At 37.1% G+C, this 13,650-nt stretch overlaps 1 protein-coding gene across 1 annotated transcript; it reads right to left on the minus strand.

The window, feature by feature from the left end:
* Window positions 1-1,417: 1,417 nt before the first annotated feature.
* Window positions 1,418-4,497, minus strand: LOC113357733 (GTPase ERA-like, chloroplastic). The gene is made up of 9 exons (XM_026601182.1): window positions 4,078-4,497; window positions 3,763-3,908; window positions 3,470-3,610; window positions 3,280-3,387; window positions 2,752-2,877; window positions 2,569-2,667; window positions 2,369-2,470; window positions 1,881-1,961; window positions 1,418-1,745 (listed from the first exon to the last, which is right to left on the minus strand). The coding sequence occupies exons 1-9, from the start codon at window positions 4,406-4,408 to the stop codon at window positions 1,659-1,661; spliced, it is 1,221 nt and encodes a 406-aa protein (XP_026456967.1). The 5' UTR covers window positions 4,409-4,497; the 3' UTR covers window positions 1,418-1,658.
* Between the last annotated feature and the right edge of the window lie 9,153 nt (window positions 4,498-13,650).

A 13,650-nucleotide genomic window follows, 5' to 3' on the forward strand; every position in this document is an offset into this window, starting at 1 on the left:
TGGGGCCAATACTTATTTTTATTGGAAAGGATTGAAACAAGATAATCTGCTCCTAGTCAGCTAGTGTGACACATGCCAGAGGAACAAACTGGAGCATCAGCACCCTCAAGGCCTTCTCCAACCACTCCCAGTTCCAGATCAAGCCTGGCAACATATTAGCATGGACTTCATAGAGGGTCTCCCTAAGTCCAGTAATAAAGATGTTATCTTAGTGGTGGTGGACAGATTCACTACATATAGTCATTTTATAGGACTTACTCATCCTTACACAACAATTACAGTGGTTCAGGAATTCTTAAATAACATCTTCAAGTTACATGGGCTACCTGCTTCCATTGTCTCAGACAGAGACAAAGTCTTCACCAGCAAATTTTGGCAAGAGCTCTTCAGAACTTTGGGAACACACCTCAACATGAGCACTGCTTACCACCCTCAGTCAGATGGCCAATCTGAAAGAGTTAATACTTGCTTGGAAGGTTACTTAAGGTGCATGACAGGTCATAAACCCAAGCAATGGTTCAATTGGCTCCCATTAGCAGAATGGTGGTATAATACAAACTTTCACACCAGTCTCAAAATGTCTCCCTTTCAAGCTTTGTATGGGTATGTCCCTCCTCACTTAGCCTTCCCAGCAATTGCTAATACCTCTGTAACATCTGTTGAAGAATATCTCCAAAGGAGAGATGCAGTTATTGATCTCTTGAAGGAAAACCTTCACAAGGCACATGAAAGAATGAAGTGGTTTGCTGACAAGAAGATGACTGACAGATCATTTGCTGTGGGAGATTTGGTTTACTTGAAGTTACAACCTTACAGGCAAACTTCCATGGCCTTGCGCAAGAATTTTAAGTTGTCTGTTAGGTACTTTGGACCATTTCCTGTGCTTCAGAAGGTAGGACAAGTGGCTTACAAGCTAGAGCTTCCTCCAGGCTCAAAGATTCATCCTGTCTTTCACGTCTCCCAGTTAAAACAGAAGCTAGGTGCTGCTTTTCCCACTATCCCTTCATTGCCCTTGGTCGACTCCAATGGCGAGATCATTCTAAAGCCCATAGCTACACTGGATTCTCGACAAGTTTTTCGTCAGGGTAAGGCAGTACAACAACTTTTGATTCAGTGGTCTCATACTACACCTGCGGATGCCACTTGGGAGGATTTGCCTAACGTTCGAGCTCACTTCCCTAAATACCATCTTGAGGACAAGGATATTCTGAAGGAGGGACTATTGTCATGGTCATGTGGTTCATGGCTCGTCTATGTTAGCCTGCAACCAGCAGGAGGATGTATTTATAATTCTGTCAGTTACTTCCTGCGTTTTTACAGTTAACCTCTTTTTAAGTTAATGCTTAGATAGACGTTGACATCTCGACCACGTGTAAGGTCAGTGTCGATTAGGGTTCAGTGTTATGTCTACTTCTCCTTTAATAAGCATGTACTTGCATTTAGTGTTTATCACTGAAAATAGAAAAGAGAGGCAGTACAGTGGTACTGAGGTTACTGTGTTTGTGAAGTTATATCTCCATCACTCTTCCCCGATGTATTGTCTTGCTTGAATGCTTAGTACAACTCTATCTCTCTTATTACCTTATCAAATATTCCAGTACATCACATTTATGTCAGGTTCAAACCTTACATGATTGAGTGTGCAGTACTAAGGCACTTCACAAGGCTCGAATTTGTCCTCCATAACCATAGTGTTTCAGGAGACCTTCATCTTGTCGCCAGTTATCTTTCACCTTAACTTCCACCTGTTTAAACAAATTTTTTTTATTAAACTTACCCATAAACCCAAGATAAAGTATAAACATGAAAGGAAGCGTTTATCACAATGTCTACAAAGATATGAGAGGGAAATCCAAACTCTCAAATTTCAGAATATGCACCTCAAGGAAGACTTTCTTCTGCAGGAAATCTTCAATATCAAGCCGCGCAGCTGTTGCCAAGAGTTTTAGAGCCTTCCCTTCCTACATGCCCAAGGGATCAGAAAGGAACAAATGTATAAAAGAAAAGGAAGGGGGGAAAATCTATTCAACGACATAAGACGGTACATCAGAATTCGCACACTGGATTGGGGATCCACAAAGAAACCACTCATTACAACAGAACTTGTTATGAGGTTGGATGAAAGCCAATCTGGTCTAGGATCACCAGCGAACTAGCTTTGACTTAATACAGATGGGACATAGTTTTCATGGACAATAATGGGATGCTTGACTATGGTACCATCATTGAGATGGTTCAAGTCTCTCATCCACAGGGTCTAACAATCCAAACTTAAAGTATGCGTCTCAATGGATGCACCAGATTACCTTCAACAAACTCGTGAAGGGATTTAGGTAGAGAATTGTGAAGTATTAGATGCATAACTTACTTTTCCAATGAGGATTATCTTTTGTGTATTCTTCTCAACAACAATCTCAACTTGAATGAAGTCTTTTGAAGTTGGTCTAGTTTTGTAGTTTACCACGTTCACCTGAGAACAGAAAACAAATGGGAGTCTCAATTTCATTCCAAATCATATGATCAAATCACGACAGCAAAAAAATCTTGTCAGCAGCTTAATGAATATACCTGACACGCATAAGGAACTTCATTTCTGTATTGGATGAAAATTTTCTCTCTAACAATTTCTGCTACGAAGAATCTCTCTGGGTGCTCACTAGCAATATCCTAGAAACCCCAAAGAAAAGAACAAGGTGAATGATACTGACACATAGTCATAAGCTAGTCAGGCTAGTTAAGGGAACACTTTACCTTTGGATAATAAGCTGGTCCTATAGGAAGTTTTGTTAGTATCCAATTCTTAATATCTTCAATTCCATGACCAAATTTTGCACTAACAGGAATCACCTCATCAACATCAGTGAACTTTTCATACCACTGCAGCATACAAGTAATCATATTATATTTAAGCAAAACTAAGCAAGTAACTACATAAATGGTAATTTTTACCCAAATATGGCATAGAAGCAAGATCACTACAGTATATCACTGTAAGGCTGCTTGCTTTTACGAAAAAAGTTTAGTATGTAGTAACACAAAAGGAAGAGATTTTGCTGACTGATGTGAAACAACATCATACGTCACTGATGGAGACTTTCACATCAAATCTATCATCCGGCCATCCCTCTAACATATATCGACTTCACACACTGTTTTCTAGTTCGAATGACTGAAATTATGCTATCTAGTTCGAATGACTGAAACTACAAATTTTTAAATTTATCATTAGGAATGCACGACCAAATAGAAGACATTAGAATACATCTATTAGTTTCTAACCTCTAGTCTCTTTGCAGTCTCTCCAGGCTTAATCAAATCTTTCTTATTCAACACCAACAAAGTCGGTACTTTCTCTTTAAGGTTACCTTCCTCCAAAACCTCGTCAATCTGAAAGACAAAAAGACCAAAATTCAGAAAACACCAACTACAGCAAGGTTCCACTGCATACTATATTTGAAAAAGTGCATACCTTCTGAGGCATCTTAGAAGCATCAACAACAATCAAAACACAATCCGCATTAACGGCAGCACTGCGAACATTTTTCATCATCATTGTATCCAGCTGGTGCATTTTCTTCTCAATAACACCAGGTGTATCATAAAGGATCATCTGAAAGCCGCCATATCTCTCATGAATAATTTTTACATGCTTTCATGCTTCAACTACTCCTCTAAGTCCCAACATAAAAGAATAAGAGAAGATACTAATAATCTACAAATGGCACGAAAACCTACCAAATAAAAATAAAGAAATAATATTACCTGATATTCTTCACTAGAAATTATACCAAGTATCCGATGTCTAGTGGTTTGAGGTTTATCTGTTACAATAGAGAGCTTCTGACCAACCATCTGGTTCGAAAGTGTACTCTTTCCAACATTTGGTTTACCAAGTACAGCCACATATCCTTCAAAACCCACATCCAAACTATGAATTTCATCCCATTGACAATCTATAATAACATAACTGAACACTGGAACAGCGGAAGCAAAGCCAAAATAGCTTAACAAAACAAAAAGAATTGGAAATAAACCAAAAAAACCCAAAGTAAAATTGGAAGGATAATCGAAACTAACCACTTCTATGGTTAGGGTCGACAACAAAATCGAGTTCCTCCATCTCATAATCATCAAGTAAAGCCAAATTTCTATCTGGTTTTTCATTTAATGATAAGTATGAATCATCATCACAAGGATTTATTCCTTCTTCATCATCATCATCATCGACATATCTTTCCTTTGAGAGTTGTTCTTCCAAAACAGGCTCACGGTTTCTAGAAGACTGGAATGAAATTTCTTGAAATGGGTTTCTTGTAAACCGGGGATACGAGACTTTAGTTAAGCTAGAGGAAAAATGGAGAAGATTATCTCTAGGAAGAGTTGCGGAGATCTGTAGAGTGAGCTCCATTGGAGCGGGAAGTAAAATTTAGTTCATCCGAGTTGTCTGTCTCTGTGTGTTTATCTCTTCGGCATTTGTGTAAAGAGTGTTATCACGTGTCTTTGCTATATCTAAGGGGCTATCAAAAACTACGAAATTGTTTGTGTTTTCCTGAAATTGCGGTTACAGGCCTCTCTATTTTCCCATTATACAGTACTAGTGGATTACCCGTGCCATCATGGTACGGCGGTTCTGATGGAGGAGGTGGTGCTGATGTACCGGGTCACAATCACCAATTTTTGTTTCTCACAAGTTTGGAAACAAAACCAAGTTGGTAACTACAAGGGTGTAAAACATAGACAAATTGTTATAGAAACCTGATGTCGATAGTTTCCAATTGGTGCTCCTAGGAACTACGATCCCAAATTGCTAAATCAGCTTACCAAAATGATCTCTTCAAGTTCAGCCCTATAATCCATCCTGATTCAGTTCCAGAAATAAGAATGAACACAATCTTCAATCAAGCATTTCCACAAACAGTTGGGTGAACACTTAAGCATACCCAAATAATCACATTAGAATCAGAGAAAAAAAAGATGGTGGACCCCACCTTTTACCCCACCCCTGCAAATCTCCCACATGGCTGCTCTAACAGCCCTTGGGTTTCTTCAGGGTGCAGATCGCGGGACACACCTTCGGTGTTTGTATCATCGTTGATACAGAAAAGAGTCCGTACACAGTAATAAATACGTACTGATAAAAAGGGGTAACTCACATTGACCATACACGTGTGATCATCCAAGACATGACTAATAACAGAAACAGGCAGTAATATATACAGTTGTTATTAGCTGTAATGAACAGACAGAAATGGAAGTAAAACTAACTGTCAAAATAGTGTGTTACTACCCTCCTGCAAACTGAAGGGGAGAAAGCACCTTCAGTTTGTTCTTTAAAAAATTGAATCTTGCTGCAGCTAGTCCCTTGGTAAAAATATATGCAATTTGTTCAAGAGTAGAAAGAAAAATGACCTGTAAAGATTTGGATTGAACCAACTCTCTGATAAAGTGAAAATCCATAGCCATGTGTTTCATCCTGCTATGAAACACTGGATTAGAAGCTAGAGCTATTGAACTTTGATTGTCATAGGAAATAGTTGGTGAAGTTTGTTGAAAAATGACTTCAGTTGTTGTTGAAGCTAAATACCTGTATTCTGCTTCAATGCTTGATCTTGAAAAAGTTGCTTGCTTTTTAGATGACCAACTAATTGGATTTGCACCAAAAAAAATATAATAATTACTAATAGATCTTTTGTTATCTGGATTTTCTGTCAAATCTGCGTTTGAGAACCCTTGAAGTGCAGTGAAAACTTTGGTGAAGAATAAACCATGATTCAAAGTACCTTTGATATATCTTAACACCCTCTTGGCAACAGATAAATGTACTGAAATAGGTGATTGCATGAACTAACAAATCTGATTGACTGTAAAGCAACTCTCAGGTCTTGTCCAAGTGAGATATTGTAAAGATCCAACTATTGATCTGTACTCTGTTGGATTAGACAAGACTTCACCATCATTAGCACTTAGTTTCAGTGATGCAGAATAAGGAGTGGAGCATGGTTTAATACCCACAAGATTTATCTTACCTATTAAGTCAAGAGCATACTTGGTTTGACTTAAAAAAAAGACCTGAATTATTTCTTTTCACCTCTAAACCCGAAAAATAATGTAAATCCCCCGAGTCCTTTACCGTAAATTGTGTACTCAGATAAGAGATAATTGAATCACAGTGAGATGGACTGTTTCTTGTCATGATTATATTATCCAAAAATACTAGAATAATTGTGAGCTTAGAACCAAGTTATTGAACAAACAATGAAGAATCAACTTGAGAAGTATGAAAATCAAGAGCAACTAGAGCATCCATAAGTTTTTCATACCATCCCCTAGGTGCCTATTTTATGCCTTATAATGACTTGTTTAACGTACAAACATAGTCAGGGTGTTCCTTATCTTCAAAATCAGGAGGATGTGTCATATATACCTCTTCTTTTAAGTCTTTATGTAGAAAAGCATTACTAACATCTAATTGCTTGATGTTCCAATCAAAGTTGACAACTATAGAAAGTACTAACTAATGATTGTAGGTTTTACAACTGGACTAAAGGTGTCAATGAAATCAAAACCCTCAAGTTGATGAAATCCCTTTGCCACTAACCTGGCTTTGTGTCTTTCTATAGTGCCATCGGGGTTATACTTAATTTCAAATACCCATTTACATCCTACTAGATTTTGATTTGAATTTGGAGGGACTATAGACCAAGTGCTATCCTCCTTGAGGGCAGTATTCTCTTTTTTTCATAGTAGCTAACCAAATAGGAACCTTAGCAACTTGAGAATAGCATGTAGGAATGATATTATTAAAATGAGTCAGATGAGCAGCAGATAAAGCATATTTTGTTGAGATAAATACCTTTGGTTTGAAAGTACCAACTTTGGATCTTGTTATTATCTGATGAGTTGAAAAATAAGAATCTTTCACAGAAGTACTTATAGATGTATCATTAGAGTGAGACTGTGCTGATGAAGTAGAAGTATCATAAGTAGTTTGTAAGGAAGTACACTTGGTATAGAAGTATTTGAGATAGGTGTAGAAATATCCAAAGTAGCAGGAGTACTTGGAAAATCTAGAAAAATTAGAGAATCAACATTACTTTGTGTAGAGAGATCTTTATAAGGAAAATTTTCTTCATGAAATACAACATGTCTAGAGACAAAAACCTTACTAGTAGAGGGATCTAAGCCTCTGTATCCCTTGTGGTTAGCATTATAACCAAGAAAAACATACTTGACGCTCATTAGTTGTAGTTTATTCTCAGTGTAGAGTTTTAACCAGGGAAAACACAAACATCTAAAAGTTTTGAGAAAGAAATAATTTGGTTCTCTGTTGAACAAGGATCAAAATGAGTTGAAAAGGATAATGACCTGGTTGGTAGTCTGTTGATAATAAAGTTTGCAGTAGACAAAGCATCAAACCAAAATTCAAAAGGCAGAGAGGCTTGATATAAAAAGGTTCTTGTAATCTTTATATGGTGTTTATGTTTTGATTCTGCCACACCATTCTGTTCAGGTGTGTGTGGACAAGTAATCTCATGAGAAATGCCACTATTGAGTAAAACATCTTGGAGAGCATTATTTACAAACTCTCCCCCTCCATCAGTCCTGATTATTTTTATTTGAGAATTCAGTAGGATTTTTGTATATAGGTTTTGAAGTTAATGAATATAGTCTTGAAATCATATTTAAGAGACAAAGGAATACCCAGTTGTAAATGGGGAAAACGATTTGCTGGTTTTTTAGGAAAGTGAAGAGGTGACGGTTCGGAAGAGACTCCTCAACCGAGCCTGCTTAACCCCACACAGATGCACTGCATGGGAGTGATTTGAGTTCGAGAGATCAATCTATAGGACCCCGTCCTAAACCAAGTCAATGGTCGTTCCAGAGTCAATTAGGTCACAAAGAGGGAGATGGGTTGATCTGTAGGAGGGAAGCTGAAAATTATGGGATCAATGATGATCAAGGATTGTGGATGTGTTGAAGGTGTCTGCAAGTATGTAAACTGTGTAAATAAGTTTCAATCGAGAGAATTGCTCTGTGCAGAAGAATGTTGTTCTCAGTCATCGATTTTAGACTTATTTATATTGTCAGAATAGTGAACACATTGATCCCAGTAAGTGTGGCGGTTTTTTGAGTGAAAGAGTGGGAAAGTATGATATCGTGGTAAAATCAGTTCCATGTCGTGTGGAGACTTGGTTGATCGTCCACCCACTACTTTGGTAACTACCTCAACCGTTTGCACGACTGACTCACATTTCTCATTGTGGATGAACACACGTGTTGTAGGCCGCCAGACCAGAACCTTAATTGATATCCACATGTGACGTGATTGATGTCTCACGAACGTGGAGTCTGCAAAGCAGACGTATATTTGATTAGTCAGTTGTTGAATTAATTAGACAGTGAGTCTAAGTTTTTTTTGAATTGAGCATGATTGACGAATGCTCAGTGATTCATGGATTGAACATGCCAGACGTACAATACTTGAATGATGTTGATATTGCTCGTCTGAGCAAATATTGTAAATTCGATGAATTGTTGAAAACCAATTGTCAATGAGTGGAGAGACCCATAGAGTTATAAATCGCGGGATCTTAGATAACCCAACAATGTGGGACTAATAATCTCAACACGCCCCCTCACGTGTAGCCTCGTTGGGTCTAACACGTGGACAATAAATCGGGTGACGCGGAGTAAAAGCGCGGTCAATGATTCGTCGCAAATAGCCTGCTCTGATACCATGTTAGAATACGGGCATCCAACTCAAAACCTATTGGAAATGAGTGGAGAGGCCCTTAGGATTATAAACCGCATGATCTTAGATGCCCATACAATGTGGGACTAATAATCTCAACACGTCCCCTCACGTGTAGCCTCGTTGGGTCTAACACGTGGACAATTAAATTGGGTGACGCGGAGTAAAGGCGCGGTCAATGATGACTCGTCGCAAATAGCCTGCTCTGATACCATGTTATAATACGAGCATCCAACTCAAAACCAATTGGCAATGAGTGGAGAGACCCATAAAATTATAAACCGCAGGATCTTAGATAACCCAACAATGTGGGACTAATAATCTCAACATACTCCATCTATAGATATAACATCAGAATCTTCTGCTAGTTAATCTATATCTGTACACTATTAACTAGTTAATTTGTTAAACATACAGTAGACGAAATCGCCGTAAATCCAGTAAAAGTCTGACATATCAAGCACCAAATCCTATACCAGGCAAAAAAAAAAAGTACGCATCTTTGCATTGTATTATGTAACGACTTGGTTAACTTGTTTTCTGTTTAACTTTTCTTATTTATGCTTTTCTTATGCAGAAGCGATTCAGGGTGGTCAGGCAAATAATCACGAGGATGGAAACTATGTTTCTAATGCATATATACCATGTTCGATGTACATGCTAAATTTTAGTTTCTAACATCTTTGTAGTCTTAGCAGTGAGTGCGAGTCTGATCACGAGTCTGAAAAATATCACCTTCCAAGTGATAATATTGATTTTGACCAAAATTCGGATGATTCTGACTATGTATAGGTAGGGATGCACAGGAACCGTCTCGTCCCATGAAACCGTACCGGAACCGCAGGAACCGTATCGGTACCGTCCCGGAACCGCGGTCAGATGGGACAGGTACAAGTACCAAAAACTGATATCGTGCCTAAAGTAGGTACAAGTAACGGTTCTAGGCTATTCCCGTCCTGTCCCGTCCCATACTACCGAGGATTTTTATTCATACTTTTTTTAAGTGCAACACTACTTTTGGAATGTTTTGGGAGCTTCATATACCTTTCCTTCATGGAAGATGAACAACGCAGGCTACAAATTATGATCCTTCTGCATGAACTTTGGTGTAGGTATATATGCATGTCTTCTGGTTAATTAAACTTTTCTTGTACTGATTGATATTCAAGATCATGTCTCAGGTAACGCACACAACTTTCCTCCTCACTCACGTTTGCTTCTTGTTTTACCATGTGGTGTCAATTATGACGCTTCGCCGATTACGGCATTCTATTACTGACCTACCAGACTCAATTCGATGGGTTACTGAGCCTGTTTGGATTCTAGCTCTTTCTTATTTCATACCATATCTTGAGACTGTAGCCATCACCAGTGTACGTGGTTGCTTAAGTATCCTTTTACCGTTGTTACTTTGTTTCTTGTGAATATTAGTATTTTGTTAATGTAGCTTTGCAATGCCTTCGTTGTTTCCAACTAACTAATTTTAGTGTTTCTTTTTCAAAATATGTGCAGTTCCCGTACTATGAATTTGTCGACCGGGCGTCAATGTACAAAGTGGGATGCTTGTCTTACGCAACTTATTTCTTCGCAAGCTTTCCAATGTTTTTGAGGTAAAATGTGAATTCAAATTCTTGCAATGCGTTCAATTTCTAGCTATTAGGAAAAAGTGGATTTTTTTTAACATATGGTACAGGTAAAGAACCGGTCCCGTCCCGTCCCGTACCGAGTTAAACAGGTACAAGTCCCGTCCCGTCCCGTACTACACGGATACAGGTACAAGTACAAGGTACAGGTACCGGCCACAGGGAGGTACAAGTACTGAGCTAGACAAAAACCCGTACCGTCTCGTCCCATGTACAGCCCTGTGTATAGGTAAATAACTCAACTTAATTTAAGATTGGATTGTTTTAGCTTTTAATTACTAACTTGGATTATGTTTTATTTTTTGCAGGGGGGAAACAAATCTGGTGCTGGAAATTTTGAGGGCGGAAGTTATGAGTATTATTTATTTTTGAGTATTTTTCTTTTTATTGGAAATATACATTTAGATCGATGAAATAAGATTTTTGAAATACATAAAATACAGTTTCCATTTGTGAGTTTTTCATTGTCTTGTACAAAAAAGTGAATGTTACAGGTGCTAAAGGCTGAGATTTTATACCACGACCTTAGTGGTTAGTGGGCGTTTCACTTTTGTGGCTATTCATCGCTCCAAGGAACTAGTATAATGAAAGGTTAAGTTTGGCTGCAGAGTAGAGACGGATATCCAAGCATCATACTTGTTCTCGATCTCAACAGTTTTTGTGGTCGTGCAACGGTATTGGTTTACCTTTTCCATCCAAGCAGAGACAAAATGCTCCTTCGGACCTAACCAATTGTCCCCTGTGTATCAAACGTATTGGGGTAATTGATCCAGTTATCTCAAATGAACTCGTATCAATTTTTAAAACCTCTGTTACAGGATCCTCGAACTGTATAAAAAGAAAGATGTAGAGTTTTTGGTTCCTTTTGTTGGTATTAAACTTTTTCAAATGTTAAATGAGAAAAAGAAAAAAGAAAGTAGAACAGCAGCATGAAGTCGCCAATTAACAAGAACTCTCTTCTATAACTAGCATCAAGAAGAGTTTTAAGCGTTCTGCAACCAACCTTTAAATAGGTCTAAAACAGAGTTGAGAAAGCCAGCTAAAATAATAATTTTTAGCTTTGGAGATGAAGAAGCACCAAATCTGGGCAGAACAATTTTTGATGAGGGTGTACAGACCAGGTTCTTCTTCTTCTAAATTAATCATCCAAGCTCCCGTCACCTAGAAATTGATATCGCTGGCGGAAATAAATTCTCTTATTCGGAGGGACTAATGAGCAAAAAACTCAAAATGTGGGGACATGAAAAAATAAGAAAAATAATAAAAATCACGAAAATATATTTATTTTCTAAAAGTTTCCTCGGGGAGTGCACATATCTAGGATCTGATATCCAACGATTGAGAGGTGCACCCTTACAGAAGTTGCCACGAGGGTACCCTCGTCACAGCATGACTTATAAATTTAATGAGAATATGAAATATTAGAGTAGTGAAGAAGAAATATATTGCAGTAGGAAATATCATTTAGTCCTAGAAATAATATATTAGAAAAAGTCTAGTCCAGTTGACTCAGTCATGTGTCTGTTTGGTCCTTTTTGGAAAAATATATTATAGTTTGGTCCTAGAAATTATAGTTTGGTCCTAGGATGACGTCATGGATGATGTAATTGTCATTGTGTGGTGACAGAAATATCCTTTTGGGATCACATATATAGAAAAAAATCCTAGAAAATATCTTATTTTTATTTTTACATTCACTATCTTCTAGTTTTCAGATCTAGTTTTTTTCTCTCCATTTCTTTTTTCTTTTTCTTTTCTGATACTGTTTTTTTTTCCAATGAAGACGATGGTGATTTGATCTGTTGTTGTTGTTGAAATAAGACAATGGAGATGATGTTTCGATGAAGACGATGGTGTCGGTGTTGTTGTTCAAAGAAGATGATGGAGATGATTTTTGTTGATGTTTCAGATTTACTTTCTCTTCTTGTTTTTCTTTCTCTTTTTTGATGAAGATGATGGTGTTGAAGTTGAAGTTGAAGAAGATGACGAAGATGTTGTTGTTTGTTTATGATGTTGTTGCTTTTGTTGTCAAAGAAGATGACGAAGATGTTGTTGTTTGTTTATGATGTTGTTGTTTATGATATTATTGATGAAGTTCATTCTTGTTGTTGTTATTGAAGATGACGAAGAATTTATTTCTGCTGCTGTTGAAGACGATGAAGATGGTGCTGTTGCAGTTCATTCCATAAATGAACTTTGTTTTTTAAGGTTTTTATATGGAGTTCATTTTCTGGAATGAACTCTGTTTTTTTAGGTTTTTATATGGAGTTCATTTTTGGAATGAACTCTGTTTTTTTTTTATATGGAGTTCATTTCTGGAATGAACTCTGTTTTTTTTAGGTTTTTATATGGAGTTCATTTCTGGAATGAACTCTGTTTTTTTAGGTTTTTATATGGAGTTCATTTCTGGAATGAACTCTGTTTTTTTTAGGTTTTTATATGGAGTTCATTTATGGAATTAACTCTGTTTTTTTAGGTTTTTATATGGAGTTCATTTATGGAATGAACTCTGTTTTTTTAGGTTTTTATATGGAGTTCATTTCTGGAATGAACTCTGTTTTTTTAGGTTTTTATATGAAGTTCATTTCTGGAATGAACTCTGCTTTTTTAGGTTTTATATGGAGTTCATTTCTGGAATGAACTCTGGTTTTTTTAGGTGATTTCTGAAAAAAAATAAGTAGAAATTAACAGGAGTTCATTTTGAAGAATGAACTGCTACAAAAAAATAAGTAGAAATTAATACAAAAGGGTAATTTTGTCCATTTAATATTTTTAAATAATTATGGACCAAACAGTAAAGGCGTTTTCCCAAAGGACCAAACTGACATGGACCCACCTAGAAAAGGACCAAACGATATTTTTTCCTATATTGTATCGATAAAATTGTAATGTTACAACGGACGGGATCGAGCAACAAAACATTTTAACAAAGCCTTTTGACAAAAAATAATAACCGCAAGATGTCAAAAGCTTTTGTTAAAATCATTTGTTCACCGATCCCTTCCCATGTTACAATACATTCAATGTTGTACAGACAGTATACAAAGGTTAATTACATTGACACATAAAACTCTCTCTTTCCTAGAACTCTGTCTCTCTTAAAACTCGAGTTTCAAACTTAAAACTCTCTCTTTCTTAGGACTCACTAGAAAACCATAGGCGCCTGAAAACTCTCTTACTCAAATTTGCTCCTTAGGGAGTAAATCTGAGTAAGAAAACTACAACCCACCTTTAATCTTTGTTTCCTCCATATGT

This window comes from Papaver somniferum, chromosome 3, assembly GCF_003573695.1.
Source record: "Papaver somniferum cultivar HN1 chromosome 3, ASM357369v1, whole genome shotgun sequence".
NCBI lineage: Eukaryota > Viridiplantae > Streptophyta > Magnoliopsida > Ranunculales > Papaveraceae > Papaver > Papaver somniferum.